Source organism: Rattus rattus, chromosome 9 (assembly GCF_011064425.1).
Source record: "Rattus rattus isolate New Zealand chromosome 9, Rrattus_CSIRO_v1, whole genome shotgun sequence".
NCBI lineage: Eukaryota > Metazoa > Chordata > Mammalia > Rodentia > Muridae > Rattus > Rattus rattus.
Genome location: NC_046162.1, coordinates 27,771,305 through 27,798,054, shown reverse-complemented (window position 1 = coordinate 27,798,054; position 26,750 = coordinate 27,771,305). Strand labels below are relative to the sequence as shown.

The window sequence follows — 26,750 nt, the reverse complement described above, 5'->3', positions numbered from 1 at the left end:
AATTAGCCAGAGTGTTATGAAATGAATGATTTGGCTTATAATTTTATTGAGTGAAAATTGTTCCCTGCCTATTAGACCAGGTAATTTTTATCTGGAGCCTCAATGACTGTTCCATAAGCAATAATACAGTCGTAAGAGCTGCCGGTTCGATCGTGTGACCTCTGAGAAGCCGGCCAGGACAGCCGACTTCCCGGATGATGGATAACGGAGCTTGGTCTCCAGGAGGTGCCAGGCCTCCCTTCCTGCAAGGGATCTCATAAAAGAAACATTACAACTTGATTCATTTTACCAAAATGTTCGACTTTTCGGGTGTCAGCAGTTACAGTTACGGTGTAAATTGTGAAACCAGGCATTCCTGGGAAGAGTCGTCTGCAACAATGCCTTTCCCTCCTCCTTTTTTGGTCTCTGAGCTTTCTCTTCTAAATGGTGTCATGGTAATTGGTGAATGGGAGCCTGGGGTGCTTCCTGCCACACAGACAGTGAAGAATGGCATCTGTGCCCTTGTGGATGTGACCCACTCTGAGGTACAAAGCTGAACCTGGCAACCCCTAGCTGCCTCTCCTCATTGCGATTCATTGTGCTGGTTTAAGACCAGCGCTCTGGGTTAGGTCCTGCCGAGTGGCCTTGGAAATCGACTTTCTGATCAGGATAAAAGGCTCTGCTGAAAGAGAAAACTCTGGACAGGGATGCCTTTTTCAGGGGTAGGTTGTAAAGTGAGCACACGAAACAAAAGCTGCCTAGAGTCAAAATTACCCTTGAAAATCTTTTAAGTCACCTTTAAGTCACCAAGGCTGAGGCTTTCAGAGACGCGCACACACACAAAAAGCCAAATATTATTTCTGTCTCTCTTTGTCTTTGGGCCCTGGCTTCCCTTCCCTTAGGGCAAGATGAAATTAATATGTAGCTTAAGAAAAGGCCTTGGAATGTGAGCAAATGATATGCTTGTCACACGTGCATGTGAAGTATATGTATGTGGATGTGTGTGCAAAATGTATGTATGTTTACATTTATGTTAAACTTAAGTGGCAGGTAAAAATACTGTTCACTTTGGCTTGGTAAAGTTATTGAACAATACTGGCTATTATATATATATATAAAATATATATGGGTAAACATATATTATGGGTTAATATATTATATATTGGTAAATATATGTTACATATATGGGTAAATATACATTATATTTATGGGTAAATATATGTTATATATATATATGGGTAAGTCATACCTGTGAATTATATTTCCCAAAGTTTAAGGGGTTGTTTTGAGTACAGTCTGCAGTTAAAATCCAGTGCCTTGGGCTGGAATCATGGCTCACTTTGTAGAGTTCTGATCTAGCATGCATAAAGCCCTAGGTTTGGGCCTCAATAGTACATATAACTGGGTACAATGGTATATATCCGTAATCCCAGAATTCAGAGGCAAATGCAGGAAGGTCAAAAGTCAAGACCATTTTTGGCTATATAGCAAACTTGAGGCCAGCCTGGGATATATGATACCCTGTCCCCCCAAAACTTAAATATAAAAAATAAAGTAAGTGGGAAAAAAGCCAGCAGTTTGCAAGGTGAGAATGGCTCCAAGGTTGAGAGCAGGTACTGCTCATGCAAAAGACTGGATTTCAATTTCCAGGAACCATGTGGGCGGCAAACAACCATCTCAAGAACTCTAGCTCCAGGAGATCACCTTAGCCTTTATGGGCATCTCTATTCACTTGGCTATATACTTGCACATGTGCACATATGAAAGGATGTACAAACCATACGTATGTGTACACACACACTCTCGTGGGCACATGTGCACACACACACACACACACACACACACACAATTACATAAATCTTTTATAAAACCCAGTGTTTCTAGACCGCCGGGAACTCAGTACTTGTTACTCCAATGCTTAACTACAGTGTTACTCAGGGCTGAAGAGGGTGAACAAGAATTCTGACTTTGCCCGTGCTCTTGTGCTTTGAGCCTTAAAGAGGATCCCTAATGGCTGGAAGATGGAAATGGTTTTACCCCTTCCTCCTCTTTTTCTTATACGGGGTGTGGGTATGAGGTAGGTTAAACTAAATTTCCCTCTTCAAGAGCTCAGTGGTCGAAGAGCACTTAAGAGAGAGTTCTAGGGTTCAGCTGGTGGGTGACTGTTCCTATGAGCCCTCACCACACAGAATGAACAGCCAAACACAAGGAATTGTCTCTCTGGATTCTCTGTGTGGGCCTCTAATTCTTGCTACCATTTTTACCTAGCTTTCCCAATTGTGAGCTAACCTTGGCCAGTGCCACCACATCTCTCCTCCGCTCAATTGAGTTAAGGGACTTTGAAACTAGCATGCAAACCCACCTCTCTTTAGAATTCCATTTTCTTCCTTTGCAGAGTCTGAGCTTAGGGACTTAGGCACTTGATCTGAAGTTCAACGGGCTTGGCTCAAATCCACACTGTGCCTTATAAGTAGTGTGAATGCATACCTCTGCTTCCCTTGTCTATAAAACAGGGCAATGCCAGCCTCTGCTCCAGCAGGTTATACACAATGAGTGCTTATCAAGCACTAGCCAACAATATTGACAAACCCCCAACACCCTCCCCCCGCTTCTTCTCCTGGATGGTGTTGCGATTGAGATGGAATCGTGTCTGTAAAACACTGAAAGCAATCGTGAGTGGACCAATGTTGAGATGGTAAGGAAAAGTGAGAAGCCTCTGCTACCAGGCTGCATAAACTCCAATAGGAAGCCTCTGCTTTGTACTGCATAAGCTATCGCCTGAGCATCACCACATTACTTTCCTCACGGGCTCTGCCTGCTCGTCCCTAAAAGAGATATACACCAGGAAGAAGCAGAAAATTCGATTGCAAAATAAGTCGGCAAAAGATAAAAATCATCTAAACAAGTAAAAGTATTATTCTGTGAGGCTCCTGTGACTGAGCGGTAAAGCTAAAAGCACTTCTTTTTTGTTGCACACATGAGTATATGTGTATGCACACATATATGGGTATGCATGTGCTGGGGTATGTGTATATATGTGCCTATGGAGGTCAAAGGGTAATACCTGGTGTTTTTCTTGATTGCTCCCCTCTTTATTTATGGAAGAGTCCCTGGCTGAACCAGAAGCTTGCCAAATGGCTACTCTATCGAGCCCACTGGTCCCAGGGATCCCTTGTCTCTGTCTCCTGAGTGTGGGGTAGCAGGCAGACCAGCTGCCTGACTTATTTAAGTTAACGCGCAGTACTCCAACTTGCACAGCAAGTGTTAAGTCATCTCTGTAGCCCACTGCAACCTCTTTCTCTAGATAAACGAAGCGCAGGCATGTTCCTCTGTACAAATGCACACATCCACGTAGAATTTCAGCAGCAGCCAGATCTAGGCTCAACTCCTAAGATAAGAGGACGTAGAGTATGTAGAGGAGCCGAGTTCCTGAGCTAAGCACATTGTCAGAATAGGAAAACGGACTGTGCCTTTAAGTTTCCTGGCAGATGAAGAGGGGGCGGGGAGTAGATGGCATTCCATAGCTTGTGCTTTTCTACAGACAAGAGAATGCAGAGACAAGATGTTTCTTGGGTCCAAATTCAAGAATCCCCCTCCCAAGCACCCGCTCTGGGGACCGGATAGACCATAAGACTGGGGCATTTGTTTTTGTGCTCTTGATTAAGTAAGGTTACTTGTGTCTGTAGATGTAATGTTAATAAAGTTTCCTTAAATTTGGAAAGTAAACAAATGAAGGGGATGGGACGGGGAGAGGGAGAGGTGACAGAGAGAGTAGAACAGGAAGATGCTGGCATTTCTTTTACGGAACCCCCCCCCTTAGTTGCCTCCCCTTGCTGCTAGAAGGCAATATGGTTATGCAAGGATTTCTTATGTGTATTTTCACTGATGCAACTGTGGGTTTTGAATTACTGATGGTCTGTACGTAAAGACTAAGACAATAAAAGCACAATTAGAATACATTGTACACAGCCAATCCCAGCTTTATTTTTGCCCTAGCTCCGTATGTATGATAAATCGCTAAACATGAATGCTCTTCCGGGAGGGTGATTTTGGGGTCTCATTTCTCCACCAAGGAAAAAAAAGAGAGAGAGAAAAAAAAACCAGTGCTTGTGACTAGAATCTGAATTTCAATTTTGCAAGTGTACAGTTGAACTGAATAATCTTTGGCACAATGCAGTGCACAACCGAGCCACTAAATGGCTGATTTACTAAATTATTATTAGATGAGCCCTTGCTGTTCCAAATGAAAGTGCAGTCACTGACTTCCTCCATGGTGAGTTCAAATTGTTCTGTGTTTAAATATTCAGCATGAGGCTAATGTGAGCTGATGAAATGAGACTATAAACATTCACTTCCGATACAAAGAGGGCGGCAGAGAGGCAGCACATCGTGAAGCCTTTGGAGGTGAGAATGATCTACACTTTAGGATGTGGCTGACGACCTCCATCTACTTTAAGGTACTCTTAATTAGTCCAGCATTTGAAATGACTGATTCCTGCGTTCGAGAAGACCAGCTTCGTGGGATCTGAGATTTTCAAATGGCGATGAAGGAGAGGCTCCCATGAGGATCTGCCATTGCCTCAGTGAGCCCAAACCTAGATTGGCATCCCTGGCCCACGGCTGGCTGGCTCCCTACCGCCAGCAGAGTTGTGCGTCTATCTGAGCAACTATAGTGTTTGACACTCTTTTTAGATTCATCCAAAGGGTCTATGATCTATGTGCCCTGTGATCCGACCCCTCTACACTGTATCCCCGTGACAAACCACATTTCACTCCAAGGCCCCATGGACACATAGCCACATTCTCACCAACTCCCTTACTGACACCTACTGGAGTCAACTACCACCTGCCTGTGCCTCTGGACAAATCGAAGCTCTCCTGTCTCGTGTCCCTTTCGAGGCCAGTTATAGGCAAGCACTTAAAATATTGTGATCACTTACAGTAGATTAGAATTTTTTTATTGGCGCCGTGTTGCCATAACAACACGGAGACAGCAGATGACTTAAGCTAGGCTTGCAAAGCACAAGGCTGCTCATCTGGCAGTTAAAATGAATACAGTTCATTTCACAAGTTTCCCATATGGACTCTTAGTATATGGTAATGAGGAGACCATATGGTGAGAGAAAATGCTCTGTGAACAATCGGATCCAATGGCTGAGTGGAGAAGTTGGGAGAGATAGCCCAGTGAGAGATTCTGGTGTGCTCTAGGGGTTCGAGGTTTGGCTGGGGTTTTGGGGGTGGGTGGGTGGAAGGACTGTTTCCCATAGGGGTTTTGAGTTTCTTAATCCATTCCTTAATATGTCGGCTGTGGGAAATGACAAACATCTTGCAAATTTTGCAATCTCATCCGTCACAGACTGTCAGCAGTGTTTGCAGACCTGACTTGCAAGATCCTTTAAATGTGTTGTTCTTTAAAAGGCAACAGTACCAAGTTTTTAGACAAAGTGCAGGAGAATTTAAGCACTTCTGACAAGCTGAGACATTAGCAGTAATGATTTTAAAAAACACTCACATCTTTTGCCAGCATGTTTAGCTGTAAATAATGCTAGAATGTATAAAAGCTTTAAAGTAAAAATGTAATAAATACTTCTTATCATGTTTCATAAGGGATGGGAAGTGCCGGCAGCCATGTCTATGGCTGTCTATCCATGCAAATGTATGGAGATGGATGGTCCCTACTCCCTTCACTGCCAAGCAGAGGAGAACCTGGGCATTGACTGTACAGCTTGAGAAAGACTGTACAGTCAATCCTGTACTATCCATGCTTCATAAAAGATGAATATAAATGCATTAGTTAGACACGGTGAGCTAAATTAGAAGGTCAGGCAGGGCTGGGAGGGCTGAAAAATCACACAACCAATGAGTGTAATTACTCTTTCTTAAGTCTATTAAGTGCTGTTGTTCTAGCAAGGCTCTGGGGTATAGGACACGGAGAACAAGATAAAGTAATGTGTATTTATGACTCCCACTGGATCAATTTACCAGATATTTTCAGCTCCATAAAGCAAAATACACAAATGTGGCCTTTGTTGCTTTTCCCAAACTGCTTGATTTTCTCTATAAGGGAGACTGGATCTCATAATCAAAAGGTATTTGCTTGGTACCACACCAGCCTCTCTCGATGGAGGAAGGAAGAAAAGCTACTGAGGATCTGAGGAGGATAGGCAGAAGATACTGATGAGGGCGAAGTAGCAGAAGGTAATTGCCTTCAGGAAGAAGTGTTTGAGTTTTGAGTGACCAGATCTGAAGGGACAGTGGAATTTTCACATACTGGACTACAAGGAGGGTTTTGAACTCATAGACCAAGTTCAAGTTTGAGCTTTCTCACTTGCTGGCACTGATGTCATAGCAAGTCAGCAGACAGACCTCCTCCAGGGGCTCAGCCTAAAGGCCTCTTCTGTGGAATGTGAGAAGTATGTCATGCAGAGATTAGTGTCCCCACTTACTGGAGACTCCCCAGCTGCCTGGAACTTCTCTTTGCATGCATTATCTCCTTAGTTCCTAGCAGCACTGTGAAACAGCTGTTCCACAGAGGAGGAACCTGAGGCTTCAGACTTCTGTACAGCAAGTCCTGGGCCTGCCTTCCAAGCTCCTTGTGTGTCTGGCTTGCATGCTGGCTCGCTTGGCCTCTCTGCTCTGCAGCAGACGCCATCAAGCAGAGCTAGACTTGCAATAGGTGTGGAACACACAACCCTGGCTTCCCAAGAGTCATAGCCAATATGCTGGATGCTGGCTAGGCTCAAGGCCTGCTCGCACTGTCTGCGGGATGAAATTCACCGGCTGCTTATGAAGACAGGTGGCAAACAAACAAACAAAAAAACCAGAGCCTTCAAAGCTGAGGGAGCTCCTTGCTCAAAGTTTGTGTGGACCCACCCAAGCAATTAGCATCTCAGCTTCTGATTGGCTACAGTCCTCGTCCCCCTCCCCACCTTTTCCTTATAAGAATTTAACCTGGGCCCCAAAGTCATGCTTTTCTCTTGTCAGAGAAGTTCCCAAAGTCATGTGGACCCAGAGAAGCAGGTTCATTCATCAGTGAGACGGGGTAGAATACTATGTATGTGTTAAAGACCTTCATCTGCTCTTCTCTGTGTGCAAATAAAAAAAATAAAAGCCCTAACCAGGGAGGGTTAGTGGAATTATGGTGCCTCTCAGAGATGAAATAATTTACAGAGTCTGCTCACTCCTCTTTCCCTGTTTGGTAAAGGGGGAAGATGAGGGGAGTGTGTCTGTTTTCCCAACTTCTCTCACAGAGGGGATCCAGTAAAACAAAGCAAGTCCTCCTCGTTTGAAAGAGTGCAAGCCTACACACAAAGGCATATTATTATGGAAGGCTGTGTGCGTGGTCTTTGGAGCAGTTTCATTTGACAGAATATGTGGGTGGTTGTATGAATCTAGCTTTGTCTATTCACAAACACATGGGTTTAATAAAGTGGGGTTTGTTTTTTAAGGTGTGTGGTCCGCAGTTCACTGAAACACCCCTGTTTGACAAACACTGGCCATGAGTTTGAGGAAGGCAGAGGCCCTTCCTAAGGCCCTAACAATGGATAGTAGGAGTATAAATCTCTCTCAAGTGCACAGGAATACCTTGTGCTGGCTCCATCCGCCACTTCCTGACCCTGCCCTTGAACTCTTGCTCCACCTTAACACGCAGAGCCAAGAGGACAGCCGGTCTGCCCTGAGTCACAGGGAGAGCTTCCTGGGGTGGGCTCCTCTGGCCACAGTCCTTCCACAGTTGTAGTTGGAAGTAAGCTGCAGTGTTTCCTTAACACACACATGGCCATTGTGTCCTTGATTGCCCCTCCCAAATCCAGGAAGTAAAGGCTGAGTGCTTCACCCAAAGGCCCCTGGGGACAAAGTGGCATGTGCCTGAGCTGGTTACCCAACAATTTAAGATCTAATGTGCCAATGCAAAAATGCCTCTAAGTATAAGTAAACAAAAACTCTACCTTATACTCTGATTTCTCTCCTATCCTTGTGAAAAACAAAACAAAAATACTGTCTGACTTCTTTAGATCTCAACCATTCAACTAGACTTGGCCCTTCTTTCCATCCTTATACAATTCTACTATCCCCATTTTGTAGATGAAGAAACTAAGGCACAGGGGATAAAGCATATACTTAATTGCTCAGTGGATGGGGGTTTCCTGCTCCCACTTTTACTCAACTGACACAAAACCAGGGTTACCCTACCCTCTGTCAGGTGCTACGGGACAAGAGAAAGCAGGAAGTATCACTGCTCCCACTTGACAGATGGGGAAACTGAGGTAAGTACAGGGAAGGAAGGCTTTCGACACAGGTCACATGGCTTACAAGTGACTGAGGACTAGGTTCTAACTGGTCCAATCTGAACTTCCAGGCTGTGCTCTCAACTCGGGAGAGCCTAGGTATGAAATGCTAACCTCAAATCTGGGTGAAAGTGAAGTCACAACCTAAATGGGAATGGCAGGAAAAGTCATTGTACCCGTGTCTCAGTTCTATCACACAAAGACAATGGCTGGCTCTCTATGTGGGCACGCATCATGTCTATCATTGTCTATAAGTTATCAGAGTGTGGCACAGGAAATGCATAGAAGCTATCTTCCTGCTGGACAAAGGGACCTATAATTCAGTCTTTCCACAGGACACCTATGTCGCCCTGGGAAGGTGTATGTAGCTGCTTAGTGTTACTCACAGGCTGTTTCACAGTGAACCAAGAATAAGACAGGATAGAGGAAACAAGGCAGAGGCCCTTTAAAGACAGAGGTGTAAACATGACAGCATGCCGTATTATCCCTTCCCCAGAAGGAGTGCACTTCAGAACTTTGTATTACGAAGAACAGCATTTCAGTAGAAGTGGGACTGTTCTGAGAAACTAGAAGCTGTGTTCTTCCTCTGTGGTCAAAGTACAAGACAGGCGTGTCCGCCTGTCACAGCCCTTCCTCTCTTCACACCCACTCACCCCATTCCTCATATCCATACATAGCCCTGGGGGACAACGGCATGGTAGACAGGACCTTCTCTGACAGGAGGCTCTGCCTACAAGTTCAGCTCCATACAGGGAGAATTTGACCATGTTCCTGTCCTTTGAAGAGGCCCTGGGCTAAGAAGGATGCGGGCTTTGATTTTTTTTAGATCATTTCATGAGGATATACAGATGCAGGCATCACACACCTGTAGACTGTAGTGAGGGGAGGACCTTCCATCCATTCAGTTAAGGGGATGGCATTAGACCATGTCATAAATAAAACATTGTTTTGATGTCACTTAGTCATGACAGATAGCCTGGCTCTGTACTCTGAACCTCTTTAATTTTTTGTCTCTGTTGAGACCTCAGAACACTTTGCAGGAACTTGTGTTTGGTGCACCTCTCATTTCTGGGCATGATCAGTGGTCTCTGGTTCCCCCTCGCATACAAACACCTGGTCCCAGGTCCACAGTTGGCTTGGACCACCTCCCGAAGGAGGTACACCGCAATCACACCAAGACTCTATCTCCACTTTCTGCATTGACAACAGCATGATTATTATCTCGATTTTTCCATTTTATCTCTCACACCTCTGGGTTTAATTTTTTTTAAGTAAGGAAGATGCCTTATCAGAAAAGACGTCTTATTTGACCAAGGCATCTACCTGTATTTCCCTTCCAGCTTTCTCCTACCAGATCTAGCAATACATTTTGCTTTGAGCTCTTTATTCCCCCCACCAGAGAGTACAGCTCTTTGAGCAGATAAAATCCAGCATTCTCTTTCTTCTTGAAAATCAATATGACATACTGATAGATTAAGCCAAACTCTAGACACGGGCTGGGTAAATTTAAATCTCAGAAAGCTACATGCTGTGTGACCTTGGGCAAATTGTCTGACATCTCTCTGCTTCTTTCTTTTCTTTCCTAAAATACTAGTGGAAATAGTACCAACATACAGAGTTACTGAAAGTGTAAGGTGACATGATATATACTAAAATACACACACCAGTACCAATCCCAAAGTGCTTGCTACTTTATCATGACACACAATATACCAACATGAGTTGATTATCTATGAACTATTTTTTTTGTCTTGTCCAAGAGGGTATTTTGCCATTCTCAAATGCAACTTTCTAGAAACCATGCCCCAAAGGGGGGATTCTGACCTTTGGCAAACGCTCTGGGTCACCAGGATGCCGGGGAATGACCTTCTGTAACCTCTGGAAACCATAGTCGATGGTGGGTTCATTGAGTGCTGTAAGGAAAAAGTTGCAAGGTTTAAACATTTCAGGAACTGAATCATGATTTGCAGCACAGATGGTGCAGATATAATTCTTAACATTTAATAGCTACTCTTTAGTCTCTCATGGCATTTCCACCATCTATTTTGTTTACTATGGAGAGAATTGGCTCTCTTGAAGAAACACTGGTAGACAGAGAGAAGAGGGTTTCAGAACACAGCTTCTAGGGCCAAATTCTACATCTTCAATATGATCCTAAGTAAAAAGTAAAATGAAACTTATTATTATTATTATTATTATCACAAGGTTTTAGGGTTCACCCCGTTGTAGAAAGCTGGGGGGAAAGTCAAGAGCTTGTCTATACATTTGAAGTAACAGCGGACCACATAGATAATGTGTAAAGTCTCCTGTGGAGCACAGTGGAGCCAATACCACAGCACTTTCTATGCAGTGAAGACAGTAGTGGGCAGAGTGGAGTGAGAGGCTAAACCCTGGAGAGGATCTGCAGAGGCAAGCATTCAACATGCCCTTGACTCAAAACCTTCCCATCTTAAGCAACAGACCCACTCACAGCGATATTATTTGAAAAAGAGTAACTTCTGTAGAGTGTTAGCATAGCCTAGCTGAGCCTCTAAGAATGATTTACTAAGGGACTCAGAGATCCGAGTGCAATAATAACATTCGGAGACAATGGATGCATTGTGTCCTGTTGGACACACTCCCTTAGACTAGACCAAATAGAAACTGGAGTCTATGCTACCATTTTCAGAATTCCTTCCTAGAATACAAACCATTTTGAACCTATCTAGTCTGAGAGGGCATGAAAGACGGCAAGACCCATAGTCCCCCTACCCAGAACCATATAAGTGGGGAGTAGGAGTTTATTTCATTTTACTGTGCAATTGCTTTTCTTTTCTAGTTTTACTAAGGCATTTCGCTGCATATTTTCTTCCTTGCTGAATAAAAAGACAGTCTCTGCAGCCCTAACATTTTATCTATACATTAAAAAAAAAAAAAAACAAGTTGCCACATTCTTTACTTAAAATGCATTTCCATTAACCTAAATTTTAAAAGTAAGATTCATACTAACTTTAAAAAACTGTATTAAATTCAAATAGGTCCCAAGGCTAATGGAAGCAATTTGTATACCAACCCAAACTGACTGGCCCACTTTTCAAAATACAGGTATGATAATCTCTTGGTTTTAAAAGGACATTTAAATTGAAAGACTGTGAATTTAGAGCATAATTATACCAATAGAACCCTTTAACTTGTCAACTTGTAAATCTAAAAGGCTATCAATCATTGCTAAAGAGGAAATAAACCTTAAAATTCCTTGATTGACAGTGCTTACTTTTTTATGTAAGAAAGGGGGGGTGGGTAGCTGAATAAAGTGGCCAGAAATCCATTTACAAAAGTACATTGTTTTACATAGGTTAGTAAAAAGCCAGTAACTATTTCTCCCAAAGACACATAAATCAGGGGAAGTACTTCTACTTCACTTGTATGTTTTAAAGCAGAATGAACTTCAAGTAACTTTATTTAAAAGATCCCCCCTCCCAAACTAGAGTGCCCATTGAGGTCATTCGTAGAGTTACATTTTCATTTTGGATGATACAATCATTTTTTTGCATATATGAGATTTTGGTAACCACCCCCCTCCCCCTACCACTGCAAACAGTAAACTTTCAATCTGTCTCTTGTGGAAATTAGTGAAAATTACAGCCAGGTGCAGTGACTCTCTCTGTTGAAGTATATGAGGTGAGGCACAATATTTATTATTGCTTTATTTTACGGATTCTTTCTAAGCCTTTGAGAGAATTCTCTCTTCAGATCGGCTTGTAGAGAAAGAGTCATGGAGCTCTTTACGCTGAGAAAGTATTAGTTCTAAAAGTTACTTAATCAAGATATGCATCGGAGAGACCGGAATACAATGTTGGGAGGGGGTAAGTTATATATCATCCTACCCTTACTCATAATTCTAATTGTCAGCAAGAGGTCTAACCATAAAGAGTAGCTTTAGACAATTAAGAATATCACTTCAGTCTCTGAAAACAAAGTTCAGAATCCTACAATTTTTACCTTTTCAATCTCAGCCACAGGAGAGGTGTGGATCCAACCATTTCCTTATTTGCATAATGAATTCCTAGTGTGTCTAGAAACCCATACCGTTCATTGAAAAGCTTTTATACTAGGGTTGGCGGAGGATGTGATTTTCTGGCTATAAGTCCAACTCACTGTAGAATGACTGACACTTAATATCAGCATTAAAAGTATCAATTCAAATATCGTATGGAACTAATAGCGAAAGAGCTGAGAAGTCTTTCTGTTGCCACGCAAAGTAACTGGATTAGGCATATTAAAGTTATTACTCAAACAAAAATAAGCATCTATGCTAAGGACATTATCCATGGCGGGGGAGGTATTTTAAATAGTGAGCCACAGTTTCCTATTAACTTCTTGTGTCTTCACGATTGGCTCCCCTATTGCATTTTCAAGTATGCTGATGTACACTCTGTATTTCAGTATTGAATATTACAATAGAATGGTCTGACACTATGGACCGTGCTAACGATAAATCCATGCAAGACAAGGCATACTATTCCAAACTCAATGGAGCCTGCTGACTTCCCTGTGTGTGCTGAGGAGGGGGAAGATTCGTGGGTGAGAGGCATTTGTTAATAAGGATCGTTAGTTTTAAAAACATACACAACTCTCTCCACAGAAGAGAGATTAAATATTTGGGAAGAAGGTATGGAATTCAGTCCAATGCATGGCAAATGTCCATGCATGTGCAGTGTCCTATAGAACTAAACATTTCCCAGTCTCAGAATCAATGTCATAGTGACAAACACCAATTTAAGGACATTTCTAGTGTTAGGTTAAAAAGACTACAGGGGTGTATCTCTAATATGGTGACTTTTCAAGAGTCACATTTTTCAAATGTGTATATGTGAGTACTGCATGAAGGTATATGGGTCTGGTACCCAAGGGGTCCTAAGGGGGCACTGGATCTACTGGAACTTGACTTCCAAGTGGTTGTGGGCCACCATGAGCATGCTGGGAACCAAATCTGGATCCTCTGCAAGATCAAGTGCTCTTAGACACTAGGTAACATGTCTCCAGCCCTTAATGTGGTGACTTCTGAATGAATGGATGAATGAATGAATGAATGGATGGATGAATGAATGAATGAATGAATGAATCTACCTACCTACTTGCTAATAAACAACACTGTCTGTATAGAGACTGTCAAATAGTACTTGCTTCTAAAACTCATGGTTCCTGAGATGCTTTTTTTCCCCCTCGTCTTTGACCCGCACATTTTCTGTTTTCATTTCTGCCCCCTGCACAATCAGCATGTATTATTTTTATAATCAGAGAAAAAGGTTAAAAGCAAGAGGATTGTTGCTGAGACGGAATCTGACCTGCTTGTATAAAGTAATGACATAAGAAACTATGCCTTAAAAGGGGTCTGTGTACCCTTTAATAACCTTGAATGGGTTATTACAGACCATAAGAAAAATAAGTAGTGTACTTTTGCCCAGTTGTATAAATGTGTGACTCTACATAAACTCTCGGAAAATCAACAGAGAGGGTAATGGGGAGATTCATAAAGAAGGCATATTTATTTCATCAGCAGGGGTAGCGGTACCTTGGGGACGTGTATCTACCCTGCAAGAATGCAATATAAAGTTAATTCTTCAACAAAGTGACCTCACTGTACGCAAGTGCAGAGCTCAGGGGCAGTGGCAGAAATAGGACTAATCAATTGTTCCCCCCTCACACTTGGGACAATTCCAAGAATCTGGTAGAGAAAGAAAAAACAAAACAAAACAAAACAAAACAGCTTAATTGAGCGTAATTAACCACATAAAGAGGCCCGGGCAACTTAAGTTGGAAGAGGAAAAGCAGAGGAAGCTGTGAGCTGCAGAGCATGGCTGGCACAACAAAGTGGCCTACTCTGCTTCCTTCCAGGCAAATCATCCCCACTCTGACAAGGGTGCCTGATGCTGTCCCCCCAAGATCAGGTAAGGATGAGAGCAAGATAGAAGGATCGCAGGCTCAGAGAAAAAATAGTGCCCCTTGTCCCAAACAGAAATGGCTCAATGTTTATACCCTCTAGATAAAATAATGGGACTGGCGGGTGCATTTTTTAAGAGTGCTAGAAGACAGAGGCTTCAAGTCATTGTTTATTGGCCAGCGATGACCAAACCCATTTGTAAGAATTAGCTGTTTGCGCAACAACATCTTCAGCCTTTAAAAGTAAACTTTCTGCCAAGAGCATCCAACCCAAAAGGACAGATGAAGAACATTGATTTTAGAGTCTTTCTAAGGTAGGGTTACCCTCTTGGTCCAAAGTCTACCATCTTGTCCACTGTGGACAGCTTCTCATCAAGGATGACATAGAGGGGACCAGGTCCCTGGTGAAATGTGATTGAGTTGAGGTGACTTTCACCAACCTATGCAAACTTATTTTCTAGTACAGCAGTTCTCAACCTGTGTGTCATGACCCTTTTTGAGGTCCAATGATATTCACAGAGGTCATATCCTATTGGATAACAGATACTTACAGTAGAGTTCATAACAGTAGAAAATTACAGTTACGAAGTAACCACAAAAAAAAACCCTTTATTGTTGGGGGTTACCAGAACGCGAGGTACTATATGAAACGGTCGTAGCATTAGGAGGTTGAGGACCACTGTCCTAGTAGATATGCATTTCTTGTTATGTGTATCATCATGCAGATGTGTGTAGCATGCTAAGGAAAGTCTGAAACTTTCTTGCAAACACACAAGGGCAAATTCAAGGGGTCTAATCAGGACCTCCAGGTTGCACAGAGAACTCAATGCCTAGGACGTCAGGGGAACCCCATATCCAGGCCGTGATGTAGGCATGCACAGTGGAAGGGAGGGCACACTCTACAGCCAAGGTTCTCACTTCGTCTGCAGCAAAGTTATTTCTTTTGGGAAAAAAAACCAGTTAATTAAATAGTTAAAAAATACCATGCCATCTCTTCTGCCTGTACTGGGGCTATTTACAATGTCTTTAGGTCCCTTCCCAGACCCCTCAGCTCAAATGCTTTTAAAGGAAACCTGTAACCCTCCATTTCCAACTTCTTTATGAAGCCTTTCTCTTAGAGAGCATCACCTTAGGTGCTTCCAAACAGCAGAGCTCCCATTACACAGAGCCATCGACGCAGTGTCCAGAGGCATGTGAGACACCATAGGCCAAAAAAGTAGGCCCTGCAACTAGAGTCTGTACAGTAAAACATCTAGTAACGAATCAATTCTGGACGAAGGAATATGTGGGGTTTTGTTTGTTTGTTTGTTTGTTTTGTTTCTTTGAAATCCACTTCACAAATAAATCAATAAAGAATTCTCTTCCAAGATGTTCACTGGTTAAATCTTAAATGGTGCATCCGCAGTTGTGAGAATTTATTTTTTTTCCCTTTGCTTTTCTGAGTTCCCCTTTAAAGAAATCGCTCCTTCTCTGTCGTCTCTTAGCTTCTAGAGCATTAGCTCCTGGAAACCATAGAGATGGGGCTGGAGAACGATGTCTCAAATACACCTGGGGAGGGCTGAGGATGCCACTCGGACCAGAGCTCATGGACTGAGTGGCTTTTAGAGCTCAGTAACTCGCAAAGGGGTTTCAACATATTTCTGGGTTTTTCATTTCCTTTCCTTTAATGGTTGTATGACATGACGTCATTGTTGACTGGAAATAAAAAGAAATGCAGATATTAGGAAGGTAATATTTATATTCTATTGCCATTTAATGCCCAAACAAATATGTAGACTCCATGGCAAGTAATAAATAAAACCTCATAGCAGAGGCAATGATAAAACTAGCACCTGGGTCTCCCAGCTTCCCTGGTGACTGCTCTATATTTGAACTAAAGGAGTAACAGCCGAGCATTTCCCTTCCAGGCAGATCCATTCTGGGTAGGAGAGTTATTGCTTATACGCCAGGCAGAGCCTTTTTGTTCCATAATGGCCCCATTTTTCCCTCAGTCACTAAATTAACAACTAGAGGTAAACAATAAAACAGCGCGTTATCTTCGAAAAGCTATCTTTAAGAGTGACTCTAAAATATACTAATGGGAAAAAAGAACCCACCAGAACAACCCAAACAGAGCCACAAACAGTGTAAATGAAGAAACTGGTTACACTTCCAGCCATTTGGGTATTTCATTACCTGCCTGGACGTTGGAGGAACAAGGACCATGCGGGGTCAGCTTATCCGTGGACCAGGAACAGCCCCTGAGATGCCTAACAGCAAAGCTTTTGCAAGTCAGCCCCTCTTTTTAGTAAGAAAGGCTTTTTCATACCCTGGCCATCCCGCCCTGGGATCTGGGGAGGCTCAGAGGAGCTTCCAAAGCTGGTTCACTGGACAATGGAAGGCTACAGATTTCTCCCCAAAGGTGTCAAGATGGCGTCACCACAGGAACGATTGATCAGTAGGGGGTGGAAAGGAAATCCAGAGCCATGAAATATTTGTAGTGCATGAATGTCTTTTGTGGTAACAACTTTGAGACAGAAAAATCAAGCAACGAATAAATTCATAATCAGAGGTGTGGGGTGACTGGTGTGGGTCAGCCATTTTTATAAAGAGTAGTAGCCAAGAGGACGCATGACGCAAACAGAAGACGGAAACCCAAGAAGCCAAAAGAGCTGAAGGTGACTGACGCCTGAGGGATTCGCTGAAATGCAAAGAACTTGTGCGTGGCTGGAAATTAATAACCCTTCAGGGAGCAAAAGCATCAGGCAGAGGAGGAAAGGAGGGAGGGGGGACTCCTTTTTGGTTTTTGAGATGAAATGGGTTTTCTGTATTTCTCAATCTAGAAGCAATACATTCCAATTCTAGAAAACATTTTAAGCCACAACAGCAAGGAGAACTTCATAACACCCCCAACCATGAAGAAGCACTATGCCAATCTTAGGGTTATAGATGTTTTCATATCGTCAAAAGAAGATTAATCTTTAAGGTTTCCTACCTCAAATTCAATTTTCTCTAAGCTACTTTGGAGACTTCTCAGAGATGTTAGTGACTATAACAGTCCTGTATAGAGGTTTCAAACACAGCCCAAAGTCACGTGAGAAGACTCTTTCCCCAGGAATATCAACGTGCTTTTCATCAGATATGATCTTGTGAACATCTATAATACCCCCTTAACATAAATATTAAAAACCAGCCCCTTTCAAATGTGGATATTGAGGCATTATTAGTATAAGTTAGTCTAGAAGACTTGTAAGGTTTTATTGTTTGTGCAGAGATTTGCTTGATATTCTGAGATTATTCTTTATTACTGATGAACCTATCTATTGCATATGGAAAAGTCTTATTTTCCAGTCAACTACCCTGTACTTTCATGCCTGACTACGCTACTAGGAATCCTTATGCCCAGAATCTCAACTTCATCTAGAAGAACAAGTTCATTCGTGGTCTGATTTCTTTAAATTCATTCCATCAGCAAATAGAATGTATCTTAAAACTCGCCTCCACATTCATCAGGAAGCTTTGTTTTCTCCCTCGCCAATGCCCTGATTTCCTTTCTGTTGCTGCAACGAGACACCATGTGGAGCAAGCAGTGCTAGGAAGGAAGGGATTTATTCAGTGCACAGTTCTGTCACTGTGGGGAACTCAAGGCAGAAATTCAAAACATCATATCCATAGTCAGGAACAGAGAGAGAAAGATATAGATTCCCTGTTTGTTTGTTTGCTTGCTTGCTTGTTCTACCTTAACTAGCTTTCTTCACTCTTAAACAGTTCTGAACCTCTACCCTGGCCGACATTTAGGGTGGGTCTTTCATCCCACCTCAATCAAGCAATCAAAACAATCCTTCAAAAGTCAACCTGAGGTAGACAATTTCTCCATTGGGACTGTCTTCCCAGGTGACTGTATGCTGTGTCAAGTTGACAATCAGACGAACACACCAAGTTTTCCTTATAGACAGACACAGCTTGTAAAGAGATTTGAGGGCTGTTTGACTTTTGATAAAGAGTTCATGATGCTGTCATGATACATAGGGCTGATCTATTTCACGCCACAACTGCCTAGAATTTTCTAGAAGGTCTTTGCTGAGAGGTGCGTCCTCACATGGTGACCCCTTCCTCTCTCTGGAGGGTTACATTCCCATTCCATCCAGACCAGGGAACAGGTGAACCCGTGAGTATTAAAGGGAAACTGTGGTGCTCTCTAATTGTAACAAGGCTGAAGGGAAAAGTCACCCTGCCATTCTGTGTGGTGGTCTATGATCCGTTTGGCCTTCTATGGGCCCTAATTTCGATTTCTAAATTTGATTCAAGTATAAAATTAAAATTAATTCCCTCTAGCAAACCAAAGCTAAATTGTCATAGTTTTATAGATCTCTATCTCTCTCTATTTTATGGCCCTTCAATCTTTTTACTTCGGATTAGAAAAAATCTGGATCATTTATGATTAAGTTTTAAAGACAGATTTGTTCCTTTAAGGGTAAAGAGAAGGCTGATTTTCACTGTGTAATGGATGGTGGTGTTTAAGGATTGAAGGCCAGCATACTCAGTCTTTCTTTCTTAAGGATAAATCCATAATTCTCTCCTGGCGGATCTTCTGATATATCAAGAGCAATATTACCTCTATAATTGTTCTTCAGATTTCTTCCCAGAGAGTTTTGACAATAACTGTTATCAAGAGTGTAAAATCACCCAGCCTGTCTGATAAACATGTTTTCTTCTGTCCCCACCCCAGCGAGTGCTGTGACACCGGACTTTTATCATCCTGCGTGTGTGTTTGCAATGAGCTTAGGACAGCAATTGCCGGGAATAGGCAGGCGATAAACCGCATTGATTTAACACATCTTGTTTTCAATCATGCTTGGATTTTCTGAGCACGCGTTTTTCCTGTACTCAGACTTGTAGCTTTTATCTGACGAGCTGATCCCTTTTCAAAGGAAAATGAAAAGGTCGCACAATAAGACACGGTTTACTGGAACTTGAACACGCACCAGGGAAAGTATTTTAGATAAATACTGTCAGACATAGTGGAGCTGAATTCCAACAGCACAATTGCTAAACAACAATACTTATTACTCTCTGAGAATAAGCCACCAGCAAGGAGTGGCTCTCAGCAGGGGACAGCTCCAAGTCAGAGGGCAGATGTAAACTCCTTTCTAAGTCTTGCTGCTAACCAAGCTCGGAGTTCGGGACTGAGGACTTCATGTGAGTGTCGACATCACAGTTTTCTGAGATAAATCACTAACCTACCCCACTGTTCACAGAGCCATTTCCTCGAAACCAATATCGTTGGATGGAGACCAGCCAGCAGAGGCTGGCAAACTGTCAGAGTGGGAACAAAAACAATACCAAGAAAAGTAAGGTAAAGGGGACTCCAAACACCATGACCACGCCCCTGATGAGGCAGGGGGAGGACTCATAACTGGAGGCAGGAGATATTAAGCAGTTACTTGGTGACATTTAATAGAAATTAAGAAGCACTCGTAACATACCTGTTATATAGGAGGCTACAAGGACCTTGCAGAGCAGAGCAGTCTAGATGTTTCTATCTACCTCACATCCAATTTATGTATCACAGAGAGAAGAAGTAAGTGAAGTTAAGCTACTTCAGAGTCCACTCAGTGGGTGACAGTTGGCACCGCACATCACCATCCTGAAACAGAGCTTCCTCTGCTTGCTGGGATACGTTCTTTCGGCCTTGACATTCTCACAGTGCCTGGACACACTGCTGTTCTGCCAGGGTTCCTCGAAGCCTCTCTGTTTACAGAAGTGTGGTCATCTTAGCAATCCTTTCAAAGCTCTCCTTAGCTAAAAGAAACAACCCTCCTGATGACTGACAGCGACTGTTTCTGAGCTAAACTAGTTGCTGTTTTAAGCATACCAACAAAAATCCACAAAGATATTGGGAAAAAATAGAATAATAACGTGACTAATAATTTGTCTTTTGGTTTGGGTTTTCTGGGGCAGATTCTAAGTAGCCCAGACTGGCTTCAAAGTCAACATCCTCTAAGCCTCAGTTGAAATTGCATACAGATGCCACCACATCCTGAAACATGTTTGGTACAGGTATTTGGCTATAATCACCAGTGACAACCCAATCTTGCAAAGCTATAACAACTTCCCAAGGAATACAGTATAGTTTAGCATTGAACTGTGAGCGACCTTGGACTAGTGGTTTATGCGATGCCTTACAGGCATGCAGAATCAGGCTTCCTTCACACCAAAAATGTCCTAGACTATCCCTGTAAGGCTGCAGGCACACCATTGTGCATGAGGTCTGTGCAGAATCATGCATCTGTATCAATGCTGAGGACTGCAAGGACCCAGTGTTCTTGATGATGTGTAACCTGTAGTCTTTTTCTTAACGTTGTTGTTGTCGTTGTTGTTGTTGTTGTTGTTGTTGTTGTTGTTGTTGTTGTTGTTGCTGTTGCTATTAACAGCAGCAGCTAACAGAACCCCTATGTATTTATAATATGGCAAACATTTTTATGGATTAAGCTGCCTAACCTTCCCAACAACCTTGTAAAGAAGGAACTATACATTACTCCCACTATACAGAGAAGGAAGCCGAGGCTTAGAGATGCAGATATCCTCAAGCCACAGAATTATAAATGAAAGGGCAGAGAATGGAGTCCAGGCAGCCTTCCCTTAGCACACTTAGTAAAGCAGCCAAGTTAGGACAAATGAGGGGCTTCCAGAATATTCTTTATTAATTCTGGTCTGTCCAATAATTTCTTGCTCTTCATTTACTCTTCCACAAGCCATCTCTTTTAGTCTTTTTTTTTTAACTCCACATGTCCCATGAGGCCCATGTTACCAGACCCCACGTGATAGTAGCTAACAACAGAGAGTCTTTTGCTCTTTGTTCTAAGCGTTCTGGAGCAAGACACAGGAGTCATCACTGACCAGCTATGTGTCTTCTGGGAATGACACGTTCTTTGAGCCTTTCCTGTCCACAGTGCAAAAGCAGGATGTGCACTTTGTCCAGTGTTTGACACATAATTCTCAATGGATGGTTCTTATTGCCATGGATAAAACGCTTGTCATAGCCTAGAAATATAGGATGGAGTGGGCAGTAATGTGTTAATTATATTTATTTACATGTCCTTCAGTTGCAAGCTATTCCAGAGATAGACAGCACAGAAGGACACAAACAGAGCTCTAGAACAACGTGGTAAATATAATAACCAAAGGGTGCTTGATCCTAGGAAAGCCCTGAGTGCCATTTGCTTATCCTTCTCCTTCCATTATACTAACTTGAAGTCACATTTAAAAAAAAAAATGTCCACCCCCTGATTTTCATGCATTTCCCTAAAACAAAATAAAAACAAAAATTCCACCCCCTGATTCTCATGCATTTCCCTAAAACAAAATAAAAACAAAAATTCTACCCCCTGATTCTCATGCATTTCCCTAAAACAAAGTTCCATCTGGATTCAGATACAACCATTTCAAACCCCAGGGGCTGGAGAGACAGCTCAGATATACTGCTCTTACAGAAGTTCTGGGTTCAGTTCGAGGCACCAACATGGTGGTCCATACCTGCCCTTAACTCCAGTTACACGGGATCCACTACCTTTTCTGGTTCCACAGCACCTAACACAGAGGTAGTACACATACATATATATAAGCAGAACAAAAAAAAATACAGAAAATAAAAACAAATAAATCTTGAAATGAATATAAGTTGTGAGAACAAGGGAAAATAGGTAGGAAACAGCATTCTAAGATGGGAAATTTTCAGGACCTAGGGTATTCATGGATGGTTTAATTCAGTGGATGAAAGGGAAGATGGGCATCAGCTAGCCCTCTGAAGAAAAAGATGAAAAGAAGGAAGGGTGTGGTGGCTTTCCTGGGTCTTGGAAATCTAGATGACTCTGATACAATATACCACACTGCACCTTGGAAGAATACCTAATCCAGATTACTTATAGAAAACAGTTCCCCAGAAGTCTGTACAACCACAGCAGAACCGATGGACTGATTGTCTACTGTACATGACAGCAGCAGGAGCAGCAGCAGCAGCAGCAACAACAACAACAGCAGCAGCAGCAGCAACAACACCATGGAGAGGGAACATTTGGCAAAGAGAGTATCTTTAAGCTGGATGTGAGAGGAAGAATAGGGGTTTTCCACTAAAAACAGGTGGGGAATGCATACTATGAGCCAAAGAAGAAAAGAAGGGGATGCATTCAAAGAAGGGTGGGCATTGAAATTTAGGGAGAGCGTAGTTTATGAGTTGGTAGTGAGCGCTAAAGGTTAACCCTATAGCAGAACTTGACCCCAAGTACTTTGCCCTGAACTTTATTCAGGAGGCAACAAGGACCATGTAAATGCTCCATAGGTAGGGAATGGTGAGAAGATCTGTATTTCAAAAAGATCATCCCGAGAGTCAAAGGCAGAACGTGTCTTAGAGAAAGCATTACGTCGGTGTTCTAGATGGAAAAGTAAAAGCCCAACAATGACGGAGCTATCTTGGGGAAGAGGTAAATTGATAGTAGAAATATTTCAGAGTAGAATTGGCAGGACTTCCCTACATGTTATTGAGAGGATGTAGAAAGAGTGTGGGGCATCAAATCAAAGCAAATAAATCTTTAAATCAATGTAAGGTTTGAGAAATAACAAGGGACCTGAGTGGGCATGGAGAAGCGTCATTTGGCAATATTTTAAAAGTTCAAGAAGAAAACTACATGCCAAGGGAAACAAGCCTTGAGTCCAGTTTCTGATGTGGTAAATGTGAAGTGTCAGTCATGCATTCAGTGAAAACTGTGAGTAGACAGTTGGAAAGGAAACAGAACAGTTCAGAAAAAATAGGAATGGAGGTGATGCGGTGTGTAACATCAAGATCCAGAAAACAGCGACGCATTGGTATGAAAAAATAGGAAAGGACCAAGAACCTGGTGAGCAAGGCCAGCGGGTCAAAACTGAGTAGAGAAAGATCCACAGACCGAATAGGATAATGGCCACCCAAAATAGGTAGAGGACTGCCAAGACAGAACAATGGCACTGAAATCAAATGAGGAATTGCAAGTGAAGGCTTTCCACACCACCTCACACATTTGGTAAGGCCGAACTGTTCTCAGATGGCTGATGTGCTCTGTTAGAATGATGTGAGGATGCTTGGGAATGGTTTCATTCCTAAAACTCAGGTTTTTTTTTTTCATTTCCCTCACTAGCTCCTAATCAAAGGTCTGAACATCCATAGCTTAACTTATCCCAAGAGTGAGGAGAGGAAACGGGTATGGGGGAGAGGGACTTTATCTAACAAAGATCATGCATCCTGGTCCTAAAGCCAAGTGGAGGGCCACACGTTATAAGGTAAATGCTCTGCTGTCCATCACAAACAGCTGAATCTAAAATTCACATTTACATCCTAGAAACTCTTTCAGTACTGTGTGGGTGAAGACAGGATATTCCTATGACTCATGATTTTTTTTTCCTTCTCCCATACTTGATTTCTGTCTTTTAGAAAGAGCCAAAATGTACACGTGATTCATCCTGGTAAATTCTTCTACCCATCCTACATTGGTTCTTGTGATCCATGAAGGAATGAAGCCTCCTTGCCACAACATATTAACAAAAATAGTGTGTATATGTAGCCAGAATTTAATTTCCACTTTGGACCTTGGTGGTCTTAACATTGGTCCCTGGCGTATGCTAATCAATAGGTGTTTAGTTAAGCAATTCACTGCTTTTGGAGTAACGGTTACTGTGTGGGCAATGGGTATGCAGCCACTTCCGCAATAACCCCTCACGAGATGCTAAAAACCAATTTTGAAAAGCGAGCAATAAAGTACCACATAAAAAATAATGGTGTAATTACTTGTTGGTCAGGTTATACCTACTGTGGTGATAAAAGGCAATGCCAGGCACTGTGAGTAGGTTTGCTATAAGCTTGACACTGATCTTGACCTTCAGCAAAAAGGAAAGGTTTGAACTCTCACGCCTGAGCCGAGTAGGCAGAGCACAAGAGCATTGGTATCCTGTCTCTATTTGAAAAAAAAAATAATGAACTTATCCCATTAATGCCAGTTTCAAGCCTCAAGAGCCCGAGAGGCCAGAGAGCTATCACTAAATTCCTGATATAAAGTCTTTCAGATTCTCATTAGACCCCAAAGAAAAATGATCTAGAAACTGCTTGGAGGAATCACAATGTGGATATAATTTGTTCTCTAAGATGTAGGAAAAAAGAGAAGGGATTTATGGGAGGTGCGTGAGCGTAAACTAGACTATTTAGAAAGAGGCGAAGGGCATGTGGGCTCCTGTTGTTGACTCGTGAGCAAGTGGCTTTGTAAGTCACAGTAGAAACCAGCTAGACCATATTAGGCTGGGATCCTTTCTCTGGTTATCCCAGGTGTTAGAGACTTCTCTGTGGAGGTGTGTGTGTGTGTGTGTGTGTGTGTGTGTGTGTGTGTGTGTGTGTGTGTGTGTGTGTGTAGGGTAGACCAAACTAGATCTTTCCAGTAACTTTTGAGGATGGCATGGAACAGCATCATACCTTAGGGTATCAACATCGATTACTAATTTTGCTTCGGTGATTGCCAGGGTTAGGTAACTTGCAGCTCCTTGTCTCAAGGCTCAGCTTGTGGAAGAATTATAAATGATTCTAAGGTATCGGGAACAGACTGTATCGCAGGGTGCTACAGGAGAAAGGTCATGATAGAGAGATGGCAAGCCAGTTCTTAATAATGGAAGTGAAGTTTCAATGGTGTAAACGAGTCTCCACTCAAATAGAAATTCTTGTACGCTGATGGCTAATAAGGACTGGCCATAAACTTTCCAGGAGAAAACTTTCCATCTATGGACAACAGATAAAACGATAAGTCTAAAACTAGAATATCATTCAGGTTATAGGTATGATCGGAAGGAGTCCCCAGAGCCACCCGAACCATTTCTAATGCCTCCTTTATCCCAAGCAGATAAGGGTCCACACCAATCACGTGTGCACGTTTTCAGCCTTAATGTGTGCACTTTCGAGACAGAGGCAGGAGGCTCAACACAAGCTTAAGGCTGGCTGGACTCCATAGATGCTTCCAGATCAACTAGAACCACATAAACAGATCTGGTGTATAAAACTGAAGGGGGGAGGGAAAGGAAAGGAAAGAAAAAGGTAAGGAAAGGAAAAAGGAAAGGAAAGGAAGGGAAGGGAAGGGAAGGGAGGGGAGGGGAGGGGAGGGGGAGGGGAGGGAGGAGGAGAGGAGAGAGGAGGAGAGAGAGGAGAGGAGAGGAGAGGAGAGGAGAGGAGAGGAGAGGAGAGGAGAGGGAGGAGAGGAAAGAAAGAGAGAGAGGGAAGGAGGGAGGAAGGGAGGCAGGGAGGGAGGGAGACAGGGAGGGAGGGAAGGAGGGAGGAAGAAGGAAAGTGGACAGAGAAGGAGGAAAAAGTCCTAGCTCCTACTGAAGGTCCTCCCAGATCAGTCACATCATTGGTATTAGAGATGGAAAATCCCCAACAGCAGTAGCTTCCGGCTCTCTCCAACGATGGCTGTGACGAGCCTGCTTAAATAGAGTAGCACAGAAGCACTGGTAATCGACCTTCTTTCCACTCTCCTGTTCCTGTCTGCTGACCCTCACTGGAAGGTGAATGATGTATATGAAATGAAAAGGACATATTTAGCCCTAACTGTGGGACTAACATTGCCTGAGGCCAAGGTACCAGCTCCCCTTACAGGCTTTTTTCAGAGGGCTGGGACATATCTGCAGGGCAGAGATTGGCCTGATAAACTGCTGACTTATTCCTGCATGGAAAATTATTTTATGATTATATTGGGACAATGGGTACTGTCACCCTTTAAGGACAAAAATCAAACATACTGGATTGCTTCCCCACCCCCTCCCCTCAAAAAGCTTTCCAAACAATTTTTAGATACAAATGCATTCTTTTGCTAAGGACTTTATCCTGATGCAGTCGCACAGACTGGAGCAAAGGTGCATGCATTCCGTCAACTGCAGGATTATTCTGCTGCAGAAAGCCTTCTGCCTAGAGGGAAAAGGCGGGAGGGAAGCTTGGGGAGTCCAAGTACAAGATGGGACAGCAGTTAACAGTCTGACCACAAACTCAAAGAGCGTTAGAGCCCAATCTGACCTAGCTTTCTTAAATCACTCCTCCACATAAGCCAGGTTTAAATGAAAAAGGCCATTTTTGTTGTGTTTGTTTGCTTGTTTCTCTTTTATCTTTAGTATTGTAAGAAGTAAGATGGGTTGGTGGTTGTTGTTTTCAACTTGACACAAGCTAGGGTCCTCTGGGCAGAGGGAATCTCAACTTAGAAAAGGACCATCAGATTGGCCTGTAGGCAAGTTCTGCGGAGTATTCTCTTGAGTAATGATTAATACGAGAGGGCTCAGATCACTGCGGGTACTACCCATGGGCAGGAGGTCCTGAGGGAAGCAAGCCAACGAGTAGTGTCCCTCCACGGCTTCTGCATCCGTGCTTGCCTTGATCCCCTTCCTGCCTCTCTCAAGGATGGACTGTGATTGGCACACGGAAGCCAAATAAACTCCCCCTTTCTGGGTTTTTGGTCATGGTGGTCTGTATTATGGCAACAGCGATTAAACTAGCACAGATGCTCAGTTTACAGAAGCAAAGACTGACAG

General features: G+C 42.8%; 1 protein-coding gene across 2 annotated transcripts in view; it reads right to left on the bottom strand.

Moving 5' to 3' along the window:
• The window catches only part of Ebf1 (EBF transcription factor 1), a 386,748-nt gene that overhangs the window by 24,460 nt on the left and 335,538 nt on the right, over window positions 1–26,750 (bottom strand). For both annotated transcript variants that reach the window (XM_032913237.1, XM_032913238.1), the window contains exon 11: window positions 10,089–10,177. In XM_032913237.1, coding sequence (XP_032769128.1) covers window positions 10,089–10,177 — 89 coding nt within the window. The remainder of the gene's footprint in view (window positions 1–10,088; window positions 10,178–26,750) is intronic.